The 16,007-nt window shown below is 44.2% G+C and overlaps 1 protein-coding gene across 8 annotated transcripts in view; it reads right to left on the bottom strand.

Moving 5' to 3' along the window:
• The window catches only part of LOC125444834 (squalene synthase-like), a 54,083-nt gene that overhangs the window by 24,850 nt on the left and 13,226 nt on the right, over positions 1-16,007 (bottom strand). For 4 of the 8 annotated variants that reach the window (XM_048517609.1, XM_048517602.1, XM_048517585.1 and 1 more), the window contains 2 exons: positions 14,558-14,686; positions 12,684-12,875 (listed from right to left, as the gene is read on the bottom strand). In XM_048517609.1, the coding sequence (XP_048373566.1) occupies positions 12,684-12,875; positions 14,558-14,686 (321 nt within the window). Of the gene's footprint in view, positions 1-2,016; positions 2,194-10,284; positions 10,414-12,683; positions 12,876-14,557; positions 14,687-16,007 lie in introns of all 8 variants that reach the window. The other 4 variants (XM_048517571.1, XM_048517594.1, XM_048517578.1 and 1 more) reach the window with 4 other exon arrangements.

The raw sequence follows: 16,007 nt of genomic DNA, 5'->3' as shown, positions 1-16,007 counted from the left end.
AAAAAAATCATTGCTTGGTCTCACAGTGGGGAAGAGGCTGACTGCCCATGTGAGGGGGGGGGGAGTGCTTAGACTCAGTTTGCCCCTAGATACACACCACTGGGCATGGCTACAAGGGGCCAGAGAGAGAGTTGCACATTGCAGACGCGGCGCCTGGGGGGGGGGGCATCAAACTCAGGTTTTGCCCAGGGCTCCGGATTTGCCCTGAATTCGCCACTGGGCTAATATGTTCGATTAAAAGTTCAATCCAATACTATTCATTTATTTGCACACATGCATGTTAATATGTTCAGAGTAGTTAATAAGTTTTAAGTTGGCTATGAAACCTGCATCCACAACAAAGGAAGAGCTGATGGAGATTGCTAGTGTCAAGTGGCTGCTGTTGGGATCACTCACTGGGTCCTTCCTCTGCTTGCAAACATTAAATATTACTGAAGAACATCTCCAGCCAATCACCCTTCAGCCGACATTCGCCATGACAAAAAATGTCAGGGCGCAGGTCAGGTTTTTGAAATTCCTGGCCTCAGACAGCCCATCTCACTCCCTTGCTCTTAATCTTCTAGATCAGCCGTTCCCAACCTTTCTTCACTCGTGTACCCTTGGAAACCCATTTCCCTAAAATTGTAACTCCATGTTAAGAAACACATGTAAATTTTTTTCCACGTACCATCAAACACTGGTGCATACCCCTGGGGAAATGCGTGTCCCAGATTGAGGACCACTATTCTAGTCTTACATGGAGTTCATTTTTTTCGGGGGGGAGGGGGTTGCAGTTCTTGATATGCTGCAATCCGCTAATTACTGGCTTTTCAGCCAGCAGCTGGCTACCCTCTTATTCTGCTGTTTGCCGTGATTTTACTGATAGAATTGTTTGTAGCACTTTCAGTGTTTTATTTCACTGTATGTTTTGATGGTCGGATATTGTCAATGTTTCAATGATATTTTCAAAGAAATCCTAAATAAAGATGGTACTTCTGCTGCTCAACTTACCTCTTCCACATACTGGTACATGATGGCTTTCACAGCATCCATGTTGGTGGCATCCATCATCAGGGTGACGGCTTGTCCCTTGCGGATCTTCACCGCACCCCGGAAAACCTGCTTGTTGTTGTAGCAGGCTGCCAAAGTGGCAATGCCCATCACCTGTGGTGGAGGGAGGAAAGGCATCAACACAGCCCTGGGCTACAACGGGAGAATCAAGTCAGGGATGGATCTGTTCTGTGCTGACACACACCCAACCTTGCATGCTAAGAAAAATGAGTATTCCACATCAATTTTCCATTATGAAAACAAGCGAGTCAATTATGTGTCTTACTGTGCATCATTTACTGTGCTTTTGCTGGTAGTGGAAATGGAACAAGAGTGGTTTGGTGCTCAAGCCCCCACCTAGCCAGCTGCTTAGGCTCCACCAGTGCACATGTTTACAAAACCCTTACGATTCAAAACCTGGGCCCAGTTTCTAGGTTTGTGTATCAAGGTGACATTGCCAGCCCACACAGCCTGGCAAACCAGTACACAGAAGATGCAGACAAGAGGAACAGTGGGCATGTAAAAAACTGCTAAGGATTCCTTAAACTGCTACCCACTCCTATGGCCTCGAAACAGATATGGGCCATAGCCTGTTCTGGGTTCTCGTCCTTGATCTTGCTTAAACTTGGGGGGCCCACCCACCCCATAGCCCCACCCTGAGCATAGCGGGGGCGCCTGGAGAACCGCTATCTCCGGGCACCATTTTCTCACCATACGCTTCTGGGTCACTGTAAGTTAGTTGCAACTTGATGGCACTTAGGCACATTTATTACTTTTAAGTTATTACTATTAAGTCCTTTTCTTGGCAAAAACTTAGGTTCCAAAGAGGTTTGTCAGTATTAGAAGAAAACATCCCAACAATTCAATAAAAATGTTGCCCCAATGGCCTCCCCTTCCTCCAGTGCGGTCAATGACATCTTGATGGTGTTGGGGGGGGGGGGGAGGCCGGTACATCACAACCCCCGTTTTCCAGACCTTCCAACGTACCTGTAGAATTGCACAGGAATGGAACACACTCTGGTTTTTCAGCCGGGATAAGTAGATCAAGACATCCGGAATGTGATGGAGCGTGTTGGTGATGAGCTCATTCAAGCACTGAACAGCCTTGTCACTATTCTCTGGTTTGGCCAGATCAGACAACTTCTTTGCATACTTACTCCAAATCTGCAAACAGCAGAAGAGAAGCGTGTTTACTGAGGGCTCTCCCACAGTACTGAGCCAACCTGCCCACCGCAATCTATTCACCATCTCCCTACCAAACCAAGAAAAATCCACACACAATTCACAAAAAGTCAAACAGCCAAAAGCAACATTCTTCTAAAATTGGTGTAAGTGTTTATAAAAGTTCCGCTCGACTGTTGCTTATAATGTTCAGGGAGCAGAGCAAGATCTGAAAGGTATGTAGAAGTAAAGGACCTGGAATCAAGAAGCCTACACAGGTTCCCTACTAGTGTTTAGACAAGAGAAAGGGAATCCAGGTTGGGAAACATGGATTGGATCCATTTGTCCTGGACAGAGCATAGCTGCCATTTGCAGAACAGGTTAAAAGGTGGTCCGTGCTTTTGTAACCACACAGTTGGACTATTATAATATGCTGTACACTGTGCTGCCCTTAAAGCTTTTTCCACAAAAGCTCCAGCTCTATGGAAAAAGTGCACAATACAAATATACATAAAGTCAAACTTCTGCCTCTTCTATATCTTAAAGTTTTCTAGGATATATGGCAGGTGCTTCTATTTAATTGGGAGACTCCTAAGATTTAAAAATGTCTCACCTCTGGCCAAAAAAGAGAGGGGGGAGAAGAGCATGCTCATTGCAGTTGGAATCATGACAGCCACTTACAGAAAAAGGTGGCCTGTCCACAACCTCAGTGGTTTATAGTATTTATTTATTTATTCGTTTTTATACCGCCCTATCCCCGAGGACCCCGGGCGGTTTCCTGAGATGAGGAAGTATTCTCCCAGACCAAAGACTGATATTTTTCCACCCTAGAAAGTGGTTTCTCTTAACAAAACTAGCAACATTTCACAATAACTCTATCAAAGTGGCCTGCTCCCACCCCCTCACACATCCCTTCTTTCACCTTTCTGGGCCAATATTCTCTGCCTTCCAATTGGTCCTCCAGAAAGTCTTTAATGATGTCGATTTTCTGCACGAAGATGCCTATGGAATTGGCGAGCTCCGTGTCTTGTCCAACAATGGGATCTTCCAGCGTGGACGCAGAGAACAGCCGTGGACACTTTTCACTACCACCCTGGCTAGTAAAACACACAGCTGGCACACTACAGGGGTCAAAAAGTTCAGTGTGATTGGTTTATAAATCTTCTTTATCAGAAAAACAACCATATGTAGTTTGCTACTGGCAGGGGCGTACCTAGGCAAACTGTAGCCCGGGGACAAAACTTGAGTTTGGGGCCCCCCCCATGGGCGGGCACCCTCCCCCATCACAACCAAACGATGATTTTTTTTTGCACCAGGTCATTTCTAATCACCGTCACATTATAGAACATGCCTCAACGCAGCAATAGTCCATACCACTCAGCAGAAATCAAACATTTAGGCAATTTTTTCAAAATGCTTTCAAAATGTTTTATCATTGCTGTGAAAACGTTTATGTTGTTATATCCAGCACCCCCAATTGACTCCAGCATTGGAAACACAGCACAGTGCTGGGAGGAAGAGAGAGAGGGAGAGGACAGGGACAAATTTCAAGTCATGTTTTCTACAGTAGTTGCACACATTGAATTTTAATACTGACAAAGGCACTTACTGACATGAACTCACAGTCTTCTGAAAATAACTTAACTTAGAAAACATAGTCTTGGAATAACCTTGAATAACTGCTTTTTCATCTGAAATATGTTTAAAGCCTAGAAGGTAAGAAACTCATCTATGACACTAAGAGAGCGTAACCCCAGATTATCTAGAAGTTCAGTTCAGAATTATTCCATTGAGAGATAGAATTAGTTACTTTTGTTGAAGTTTGGATGTTCAAAGCAATCACCTGTGGGCATCAAGCTTCACTGCTCTCAACTGGGTGCCCCATAGCATTTGCCTCCAAAGCAAACTCTTCAGCAAAGTTGGACTGGTTCCTTTCTCAGGACACACTCAGCCTTGTAGCAGCCTGAGGTAAATTTATGCCTTCCCAGCAAGACCCCCCAGCAGAGTTAATCAGCCATTGGAAATTCCTACCACAGAGACAGCTTGGCACAACAGCAATCATCATCTAACCCACACCTCTCACCTGCTTCCAATTAGAGGAGAAATAGCAGCATTTCCCCTCAGAAGGAACATCAGAGGTACACACACCCCCTTCCCCCCTACTGTCTCCTTAAGCACACCTCTCTTTAAAAATGAAGCCACTCATACAACAAATAATTCCTAATGAACCACGCACACTCATGGGAAGGTACATTTAAAGCCCTGAATCTCCTACCAAATCCAATACCAGCACTACACCACAGTTGCAGAAACACAACTCCCCAAAACTGAAGTGGGGAGAGACCTACAGATCTGCCCAGGGCACAGTAAGAACTACAGGAAAACAAACCACACTTCTAAAGAAAAAAGGTTGTTTTCTTTAAAAAGCTAAGACAACAAACTTAAAAGTAGAACCAAAGCAAGTTAGCAAGTAAACAGCCTAGCCAGAAAGCAGAGGTGGGGGACAATATATAGAGACACCCTATATAGAAATTTCCAAAACCCAAACTAACAGAAGAACAGGTAAAATTATGAAACCACAATACTGGGTGCAGTGTGTATGTAACACACTTTCTCTCTCTGAAGATGCCAGCCACAGATGCAGGTGGAAAGTTAGGAATAAGATCTACCACACCACGGCCACACAGTCCAGAAAACTCACAACAACCAGTTGAATCCAGCCAGGAAGCCTTTGACAATTCAAAAGAAATTTTGTTTTGTAAAAAATAAGATGTCAATGGTAAATTTACCCTGGTAATAAGAAAAAGTTCTTAGTTATGTGAACATACATAGTTCAGAAATTAGTTTTAAGTCTACTGAGTTATACATTCCTTAGTTAAGATTTTACATCCCTCTTTATTAAGGGATTTAGTTTTAAGAATAATTGAATAATATAAAGAGATCCCACCCCACCCCTCAAGAGTTTACTCAAGATGGCTGCAAAAAGGCAGGGAATGCCTTTGTTTTCAGCTCTCACATACTTAAAAAGGAACAAACCTCTCTGAAAGATGCAAATGACTGTTTAATTTAGTTTGTTCCCTTCTTCTCTCTGTCCCTTCTGGGCTGGCCACAAATTTACAAAACAATGGACCTTAGATTTGGAATGCCTCCCCTACCCCCCAATCACATTCTCTCTCTCTTGTAGAGGTGGTTTAAAGTTCCTTTCCTTTCCTCCCCCACACACATCTTTGCTGGGGCCCCCCCCAACATCAGAGAGGGCTGCCACACATGTGCAAAAAAGGTAAATACTTAGTATTGGGGTGGGATTCTTGGGGTTGGACTCTTTAGTTTTTTAAAATCTAAAGCAATTTATTCCTCAACCTAAGCAGAGGGAACCTTGTCTTTTTTGCTGATGCTTGCTGGATCCAAGGACTGGGCCCCTTCAGCGTGAGACAGTCTGTTGCTATGCAGTTTGTTACAGTTTGGAATGCCTCCCCTCCCCTCCCTTTCTCCCTGTAAGTGAGGGATCTAGGTGCAGGGAAAGCCAAGGTAAGGCTTAAAGGTCCCTTTCCTTTTACTCCCACTCATCTTCTTCCTGTTTCCCCATCACAACAGAGCCCCCCCTCAACAGAGACAGAAATGCAAGGGGGAGGCAACTCCAGGGGGTAAGGGAAGCAGAACTCCCAGGCGGGGTTTTTCTATTTTCCTTTGCTGGGGCTTGCTCTTTGGGAATTGGGATCTCATTTTGTTCCCTCCTTTTAAAAAAACTTTTTTCAAGCTTGCTCTGCATCCTAAGTAGAGAGCTGGAGATCTTGGCTTCACTCCTTCCCTTTAAAAAAAACACCTTTTCAAGCCTCATGCTGCAGCAGAGAGAGTATCCTGACGTCTCCCCGTTTGGGTTTTTTTTTTACTTTTTCAAGCTGCTTAGGAGAGGGAAATCTTGCAACCTCCACCACCTTTTAAGTTTTTACTCTTTCAAGCTGCAGTGCGACAGCCATGGAGGGAGACTGGGACTCAGGAGTCTCCTGCCTCATCCCAGGAGTCTCTGTCCCAGGGGAGGTCCATGTATGCCATCTCTGAGCTCTTTGAACATGGCACACACAATGAATCACAAATTGGCAGGCAAGTGCAAGCCACTGCTACTGGCAGTAAGGAGAGAAAATGTGATGTGGCTGCATTACTTCTAGGTGGCATGGTAACAATCATCCTTACAGTCTCCACCTCTCCTCCAGGGCATCACTTCTAATGTTGGAATTCTATATAAATGTAAGAGATCACAACCAATTAAAGCCCAAGTGGAACTCCACTGGATGGGAGGGGGCAGAAAGCCTCAGTTTAAGAAGGGCTCTGAGAGGAGCATACGCTTTAGCCTGGGCATTTATTTGAATTTTTTTATTAGGGTTTGGGAGTCAGCTTAGGGAAAGAAATCTTTAGTGTGTGTGTTTATGTGAGTGTGGAAATGCCACCTTCAAGTTGTTTCCTTTCCCTTTTTTTACTTTTGTTCCCACTCACATGGTGACCCTAGGAATGACTGTCCCTCCAAAATGCCTTATCATTAACCAGGGTCTTGGTGAATTGAGGGGCTAGTGGCTTCTTTTAAAGTGGAATCAGTCTGTAGTGGAAATATTAGGGATTATAAGGCAAACTCGCCAGGGTGTCAGTGTCTAAAAGTGAACAGAGACAAGAGACTCCAGTGAAAGCTGTCAAGAGCATCTGCCAGATTAAGTTGTTGATATGATCATGTTTTGAACCAATGAATGTACCATCTGAGAAGACACATCGACGTGCTGTGCGAAGTGGCGTAGCTAGGAAAATGAAGCTCCAGGACAAAAAAATCTGAGTTTCTATGCCCTCTCCCCAATCGAGATATGGGCAGCGTCCCTCCCCACCACTCCACCAAAACACCATCACATTATAGAACATGCCCCAACACACAAATCTGGAGACACACCCAGGGTTCCTGACTTAAACAACATTGAAATTGATGCTATTTTTTTGAAGTAATCCATCTGAAACAGTATCACTTTTATCAGTTGTTTAAATCCAGAGAGCCCAGAGTCTTCTTTTAAATCCACCTTAAAGAGAGACTGGCTCTCTGTTTAAAACAACATTGAAAGTGATGCTGTTTCAGGGGAGATTTCCACCCATCCATCCCAAACAGCATCATTGTCAATGTTATTGTTGTGGAGTTGTGGAGTGTCTGGTAGATCTTATTTCTTAATGACAGTTTCCAATTGCATCTGTGGTTGGTAGCCTAAGATAAATCACAGAGAGAAGTCTGTTATACAGTATGTCCAGACTCTCTTTATAACAGACCTCTCTCTCTTGTGATACACCCTCTGAGAGACGCCAGCCGCAGATGCAGGTGAAACGTTAGGAGCACAAGATCTACCTCAGACCACGGCACACACAGCCTGTAAAACCCACAGCAAGCAGTTGAATCATTGTTTCAGAAAGCCTTCAACAATAACTTTCAACGTTTTTTTTTAATCTAGGAGTTATGATTCTCCTTTCAATCCACTCCAGCAAGGGGTGGATTTCTAAAGTGAGAGAACCTGGGAAAATTTGAGGGTGCCTTCAGGAGAGCAATGTTTAAGCTAACAGTTACAAAAATTTTATGCTAATTCTTTAGGAGACTATCCTGATTATACCACCCAGGTTTGGTGAAGTTTGATTCAGGGGGTCCAAAGTTATGGACCTTCAAAGAGGTAGCCCCATTTGGCTACCATTAGCTCCCCATTGGAAACAATGGGGGATGGAGCACCCCTTTTGGGGGTCCATAACCTTGGACCCCCTGAACCAACCTTTACCAAACCTGGGTGGTATCAGCAGGAGACTATCCTTATAATAACACCTAGGTTTAGTGAAGTTTGATTCAGAGGGTTTGATTCATGAGAGTTTGATTCATGAGAGTTACCTGATGATAGCCTGAAATTTTGGTGCCACTAGCCTAAAAACAGCGCCCCCTGCAGGCCAAAATTGGAAAAAACCAGTAAAAAATACAAAAAGCCACAAACGAAGTTGCAATTTTGCGCCCACCACAAGGTGGAGCCCGGGGCACTTGTCCCCAGATGTCCCCATGGTAGCTACGCCTGTGCGTATGTAACATGATTCTGAGGTTCTGCCCTGCTACAGGCTCTGCTGAATCGTGCCTGGCTCCACTGATAACTAGCTGCAAACAGATCCTTTGCTTTATAGGAGATAGGGGGTTCCACCCTGCATTTGGTCTGGCCGGTGGTCAATGCTGGCACCAGATCAATCTCCAGCAGACAATTGGGTGGTGGCAAAATGTACTCAATTAGGTTTTTGCAAAGTTAACTGCTGCTTGGAACACTGTATAAAAATTGCAGCACATTGTCCCGCATTTATTGCAATAAAAGCTTTTTAGCTTCATTGAACCAATCTATGGACGTTTCCGCCGCAGACGGTGTGGCGGCCTGGAGGCAACCGCTTGCCGTCTCAGACCACCATTGGCACAGGGGGCACAGCTGCGCCCATCCCTCGCACCACCCAACACGCCTTGAAGCGGTGTGTTTCCCCAGGCTTTAGCTCTTGCAGAGAAGCGCCCGCCCGTGGCTGCCAAGCAAATGTGAGTGGCTTCCACAGCGCCCTCCACCTGGCACTTACCTTGTCCCAGACGGTAGCGCGGAGACCGGAGGCGTCGAAGTGGGGGGCATGTCCCAGACCTGGCCTTGGCATGAGGAGGCCGAGGAGACATGCGGGTGGCTTGAGCGCCGGCGCTAAGCCCGGCGCCGGCCTGCTGACTGTTCCAGGACCACCATCCGTCTTGAGGGCCGGTCCCAAGCGTTGTCGGGTCCAGCGTGGAAAGCCAACCCGGCTGCCTTCCATACGTCTTGAAGCTTGACTAAGTGTCTCTGTATTACTGAGAGACTACTAGAAAATTTTCCAACAAACTCATCTCATGTTGAGTCTTTCTCTTTTCCTGCTGACTTTAACTTATCCTACTATTACCACCTTTTCCTATGACGCTTATCTTCTCATGATGTGACCAAAGTATGATAGCCTCAGTTTTACTCATTTTAACTTCTAGGAACAGTTCAGGCTTCCTTTGATCTAAAATCCACTGATTTGTTCTCTGGCAGTCTATAGTATCTGTAAAACTCTCCTCCAACACCACATTTCAAAAGAGTCAACTTTCTTCCTGTCAGCTTTCTTCACTTTCCAACTTTCACGCGCATATATAGTAAAAAAAAGTACTGCCGCATGAATTAACTTGACCATTACAATGTGACAAATAAGCCTCCTGTTAAGGAGCCATATTTCCTAACAGGTGTGTGTAGGCTCTATGGAAAAATGTTCTGTGCGGAAAATGAGCAGCCTTGAATCCGCAGAGGTAGCTTAGCTGGAAAAAGGACAGTCAAGTCTTCCTTCAGCGTTTGTATACTTAACTTGTGAGCCACTTTTGCTTTACATATTGAATTCATCCACATGTAACACTTTGCTTATTAAATACTTTTTGTTAAATACTTTTTTGTTCATTTCCATCGGAATTACACCTGTCGAGCCAAATGTCCAAGGAAAAGGGATCTCTAGATATAAGTACAGCCTCGGTCTAGAAGGTTTCCAAATAAGAGACCCTCTTGGAGCACATAGCTTACCTGCTACTAATCTTTGATTCAAAGCTTTTGGCCCCCTTTTTATTTGATTGGGGACAGCTGGGGAGTAAAGAACCTATAAGAGAGGCCAGAGTGGGTGCTCTTCCAACCAGAAGGCAGGTGCTTCAGAGCCTCCCCCAACCCCACCCCATAGCTGCCATAGTGTTCCTAAAGATCTGGGGCTGGAAGAAGCACAGGAGCCTCAGAAGATGACAAGGCTGACTATGGTACCTCTAACTGCAGCCCATAAAAGGTAAATTCACCCTTTTACTTTTATAGGGCAACATAAATTTGGTTGTATCATACTGAGGGTCAGTGCCCTTAAAACAATAAACATTTTACTCACTGAGGGTCAAATGTGTCATAGCTTCCTGCATAGCCAACTTCCTATGATCATCACCAGCTTATTTACTGAAGTTGCACATTACACGAGTTTCAACCTGCCTGTAATTTCCCCGGGAGAATCCTCAGTCTATCATGACTCATCCAATTCACTCACCTTATCCCAATCCTGCTTGGAATCCACTTTCTTTTCCAGAAACTCAACCATCCCATGGCCCACCTTGTGGCAAACTTCAGCAATGATATCCTGATAGACCTTTGCTAAGTTCCGAAACTCTAAAGAGATCTAAGACAAAATTGCAAGCATAAGAAAGAGACAAGCAGTAAATAACCAGGTAACCACTTTAATAGTTCCCTCAACCACTGCCAAAACCAAACCAATCAAGATACATGAAAGTGTAATGCTCTTATCCCACTATTGCTGCTATTGACACAATGGACCCCACGCATTTTCAAGAAGCTGCAACATAATCCTACATTAACTTCAGCAGAAAGGAACCTAAAATCCATACACACTGCTACCTTATGTGGCAATGCCAACCAATCACTATCCCACTCTCTCTTGCTTTTTTGCAATTAAAAATACTGCTTTTGAAATGGACACTCTACCCAGTTGTTCTAGTCCTGTAGGAGCAATCAGTGCACTTTATAACAGGAAAAGATATATCACTTCCTTCAGAAGAACCCAGAGGGTGGAGGGGGAAGGAGAGGACTCTTAGGCACATGCAGTGTTCCAAAACAAGACTAAATGGGCATCCTCAGGGCTACCTCGTAGTAGGGAGTGGTAATCCTATGGCATTTCCAGATGTTTCAGGGGTTTCCATACTATCAGCTCCCCGCCACAATTATGGCCATGCTGGCAGGGGATGATGGGAATTGTAGTCTATGAACATCTGGAGTGCCATAGGTTCTCCACCATGGTGACCTAGTGCCTCCACAACTTCCAGAAGCTCTGTCAATCCAAACAAATTCTTATTTTTCTCAGAACTAGCACAATGCAGCTGTTAGAACAGTGATGGCGAACCTATGGCACGGGTGCCAGAGGTGGCACTCAGTGCCCTTTCTGTGGGCTTACACACACAGAGTTCGGGTTAGCGTGGGGGTGAAAGTCCATTTCCCCCACCTCACACACATCTACAGTCTGGCATCACTGAGCACAATGAAACATGCCACCAGGGGTGAGCAGGGAGGATTCGGCTGGCAGGTCTGATGCCTGTGCTCCAGGTTAAATTGCCGGGTTGGCACTTTGCGATAAATAAATGGGATTTGGGTTGCAATTTGGGCACTCAGTCTCAAAAAGGTTCTCCGTCACTGTGCTAGACCATCAGATTAGAATCTGAGGAGCCAAATTAAACTCCCCACCCTGCTATGTCAGCTAGCTGGGTGACCCTGAACACACATTAGACCTGTGAGCAGGTGCAGTCCCACGTGGAGCTAAAAAATGCCTGAAGACCGAAATGAAATAGAGAAGGCTAACCAGTTTGAGTCCTTGATATGTGTGAATGTAATCAGCTAACCATGGTGTGAAGAGTTCAGGAACATTCTGAAAGTGTCAGTTGGAGGATGTGGCTCAGAACTTGGGAAGGGCAGTTGGTGAGTGAGGGTTTAACTGAAGCTGAAGCCCAGTTTGTTTTTTTTCCTGAAGTTTTTCTTTTGTTAATTCGTTAGAGCAACTTGTAAAGCTTACCTGTTATATGTAATAAACTACAAAAAGAAGAAGTTTCTATATGATTGTATTGAATCAATAAGCGAATTCAAGTAGAAGGGACTGTGATCTTCCTTGACATGAGTGGCAAGCGGAGGGATTTTTGAAATACCTCGATTATATGAGAGCATTTTATTTGGCAAACAGGTTGGGAAACTTGATGTTCTAGATGGATTGGATCCACTTGTCCTGGATAGAGCATAGCTGCCATTTGCAGACAGGTTAAAAGTTTGGGGGAGGGGGCTTCAGGACCCAGGTGGCTGTTTGAACTGCAAAGCAGGTGGCCGTCATGGTCAGGAGCACCTTTTACCCCCTCTGTCTGATTCACCAATTCTCTCTTTTGAGACTCAGATAGTCTGGCCATGGTGATCCATGCTTTTGTAACCACACAGTTGGACTATTATAATTGGCTGCCCTTAAAGCTTTTTCCACCATGGCTCCGGCTCTATGGGAAAAGTACGCAATTCAAATATAAATAAAGTGAAAATCCTCTGCCTCTATATTTTAAAGTTTTCTGGGATATATGGTAGGGGCTTCTGTTTCATTGGGAGACTCCTAAGATTTAAAAATGTCTCACCTCTGGCCAAAAAAGATAGGGGGGAGAGAAGAGGAGTTGCAGTTGGAATAATTGCTCATTGCAGTTGGAATTATGACAGCCACTTACAGAAAAAGGTGGCCGGTCTACAACCTCAGTGGTTTATAGTTTCCCGAGATGAGGAAGTATTCTCCCAGACCAAAGACTGATATTTTTCCACCCTAGAAAGTGGTTTCTTTTAACAGAACCAGCAACATTTCACAATAACTCTATCAAAGTGGCCTGCTCCCACCCCCTCACCCATCCCTTCTTTCACCTCTCTAGGCCAAAATTCTCGGTCTTCCAATTGGTCCTCCAGATAGTCTCGAATGATGTTGGTTTTCTGCAAGAAGAGGCCCATGGAGTTGGCGAGCTCCGTGTCTTGTCCAACAATGGGATCCTCCAGTGTGGACGCAGAGAACAGCTGTGACAGGCCAATCCCCACCAGGCCAGCAACATAATGGCAATACTACAGGGGTCAAAAAGTTCAGTGTGATTGGTTTATAAATCTTCTTTATCAGAAAAACAACCATATGTAGTTTGCCACTGCCCTCCTAAGACCATTCTCATGAAGGCTAAAGAATGATTCACGAAGGCACAGATTCGCATACTACGTAGTCTCATAGTTGTGTGACACAATTATTTCCTTGAGAAAGCAATGTGGCGGAAGCTCTTCTATTTGTTATCTGTGGGAGTTGATATGGTTTGGCTCCTGCAGTCACTGAGGGATAAGCATGTATGTGTGAATTCATCTTACAATTCCAGAGAAAGAAATCTTGCCAGCTTCACCCAAAAATGACAGCCAAAAGCTCATCAACCACCAAAACAGATCTGGAGGAGGATCACAACTCAAAGAAAGATCCTCCGCATATTTAACCATTACAGCTTGTACTCCAGTTCAGTGACCATCATGATCAAGAAAGATGAACCAGCCATTTAATTCACAGGGAAATTTCCAGAAGGTTCATTGCTCTCAAGGGCTGCTGGTGGCTGGAAGCAAGCACAACCCAGTTCTTCTGCCAAAACCTTGGGAGCCACTTGAGAAGGGTAACTGGTATCAGTTCACCAATCGTCTTTTCCTGCACTGCTGTTTCAGAAGAAAGCAATGCTTGAGCTAATGCCCATATTTACGTTATTCTGCATCACTTCCTCCAACACCACATTTCAAAGGAGCCAACCTTCTTTCTGTCAGCTTTCTTTACTGTCCAACTTTCATGCGCATATGTAGTAACAAGAAGTACTACCGCATGAATTAACTTGACCATTACAAGGTGACAAATAAGCCTCCTGTTAAGGACCCATAATTCCTAACAGGTGTGTGTAGGCTCTGTGGAAAGATGTTCTGTGTGGAAAATGAGCAACCTTGAATCTACAGTACTGGAACTGGAAAAAGGACAGTCAAGTCTCCCTTCAGCATTTGTGTATTTTACTTGTGAGCCAGTTTTACTTTATATATTGAATTCATCCACACATAATACTTTGCTTATTAAATACTTTTTTGTTAAATACTTTTTGTTCATTTCCATCCGAATTACACCTGTCGAGCCAAATGTCCAAGGAAAAGGGATCTCTAGGGTACCTCACATATAATTACAGCCTCAGTCTAGAAGGTTTCCAAATAAGAGACCCTCTTGGAGCACAAAGCTTACCTGCTACTAATCATTTATTCAAAGCTTTTGGCCCCCTTTTTATCTGATTGTGGGCAGTTGGATAGTAAAGAACCTATAAGAGAGGCCAGAGTGGGTGCTCTTCCAACCAGAAGGCAGGTGCTTCAGAGCCTCCCCCAACCCCACCCCATAGCTGCCATAGTGTTCCTAAAGATCTGGGGCTGGAAGAAGCACAGGAGCCTCAGAAGATGACAAGGCTGACTATGGTACCTCTAACTGCAGCCCATAAAAAGGCCCATAAAATTCACCCTTTAACTTTTATAGGGCAACATAAATTTGGTTGTATCATACTGAGGTTCAGTGTCATTAAAACAATAAAAAATTTTACTCACCAAGTGCCAAATATGTCATAGCTTCTTGCATAGACAACTTCCTATGATCATCACCAGCCCATTTGCCCATTACAGGAGTTCCACCTTCCAACCAGCCTGCAATTTTCCCCAGAGAATCCTCAGTCTATCATGACTCACTCCAATTCACTCACCCTATCCCAATCCTGCTTGGAATCCACTTTCTTTTCCAGAAACTCAGCCATCCCAAGGCCCATCTTGTGGCAAACTTCGGCAATGACATCCTGATAGACCTTCGCTAAATTCCGAAACTCTAAAGAGATCTAAGACAAAATTGCAAGCATAAGAGACAAGCAGTAAATAACCAGGTAGCCACTTTAATTGTTCCCTCAACCACTGCCAAAACCAAACCAATCAAGATACATGAAGTGTAACGCTCTAATCCCACTAGTGCTTCTATGGACACAATGGACCCACACATTTTCAAGAAGCTGTAACATAATCCTACCTTAACTTCAGCAGAAAGGATCCTAAAATCCATACACATTGCTACCTTATGTGGCAATGCCAACCAATCGCTGTCCCACATTCACTTGCTTTTTTAAAATGAAAGGTACGGCTTTTGAAAAGGACACTACCCAGTTATTCCAGTCCTGTAGGATCAATCAGTGTACTTTATACCAGGAAAAGATATTTTACTTCCTTCAGAAAAACCCAGAGGGGGGAGGGGGGAGGAGAGGACTCACTCAACCACACCTTAGGCACATGCAAGTTCCAAAAGCAAGACTAGATGGGCATCCTCAGGGGCTACCCCTTGTCCTAGTGCCTCAACATCTTCCAGAAGCTCTGTCAATCCAAACAAATTCTTCTTCTTCTCAGAACCAGGACAATGCAGTTGTTAGACCATCAGTCTAGGATCCGAGGATTTAACTTCCCACCCTGCTATGTCAGCTAGCTGGGAGACCCCGAGTCTAACTTACTGCACAGGGTTTAGCATGGATAAAAGCGGAGAAGGGGAACATAACTTGCTTAAGTCCCCACTGGGGAGAAAAGAAGGCTATAAATACCCAAGGAAACAAAATATTGTCTGATGACCACAAGGATGAAAGTCAGCCAGTATAGAATACCTGTAGAAGGTGTTGCCTTCCATTTTTTGCCTCAAGCCCTGTGAAATTTAAATTACTTTCATATCCCTGAGTGGCTGTGTATTATCTGATTATAACCAAAGCCTGTCAAATGTCCCCAGAAACCAAGAATGTGGCACTCTGCCTTCTTATAAGTTTGACTGCATTATAGTTCCAGTAATATAGTTCCATGAATGACTCCAAACTTCCCAACTTTGGCAAGCAAGATAAAAAATCTAGTAATCATTAGCAAGTAAGATCAAAAATCTAATCCATAACCACTGACATATAATTACAGACGTATCAGGATGTTCTGCACTCCCATAGATGCACTAACAATTTAGACAAATATTGGTTAAAGCTGATTTCTCACACATGCATCTTTCCCTGTTGAATTAACAAAGGGACATTTTAGATAAGAACACTGAACAGTTTGTAATCTTTCGATGAATATTAAAGAGTTTATTCATCCATCTATTAATTTCATGTGGGAATGTAAACAACTCACCAGTGTCAAACT

The sequence above is a fragment of the Sphaerodactylus townsendi genome, linkage group LG01 (assembly GCF_021028975.2).
Source record: "Sphaerodactylus townsendi isolate TG3544 linkage group LG01, MPM_Stown_v2.3, whole genome shotgun sequence".
Lineage (NCBI taxonomy): Eukaryota > Metazoa > Chordata > Lepidosauria > Squamata > Sphaerodactylidae > Sphaerodactylus > Sphaerodactylus townsendi.
This window is presented reverse-complemented; position numbering and strand designations above follow the sequence as displayed.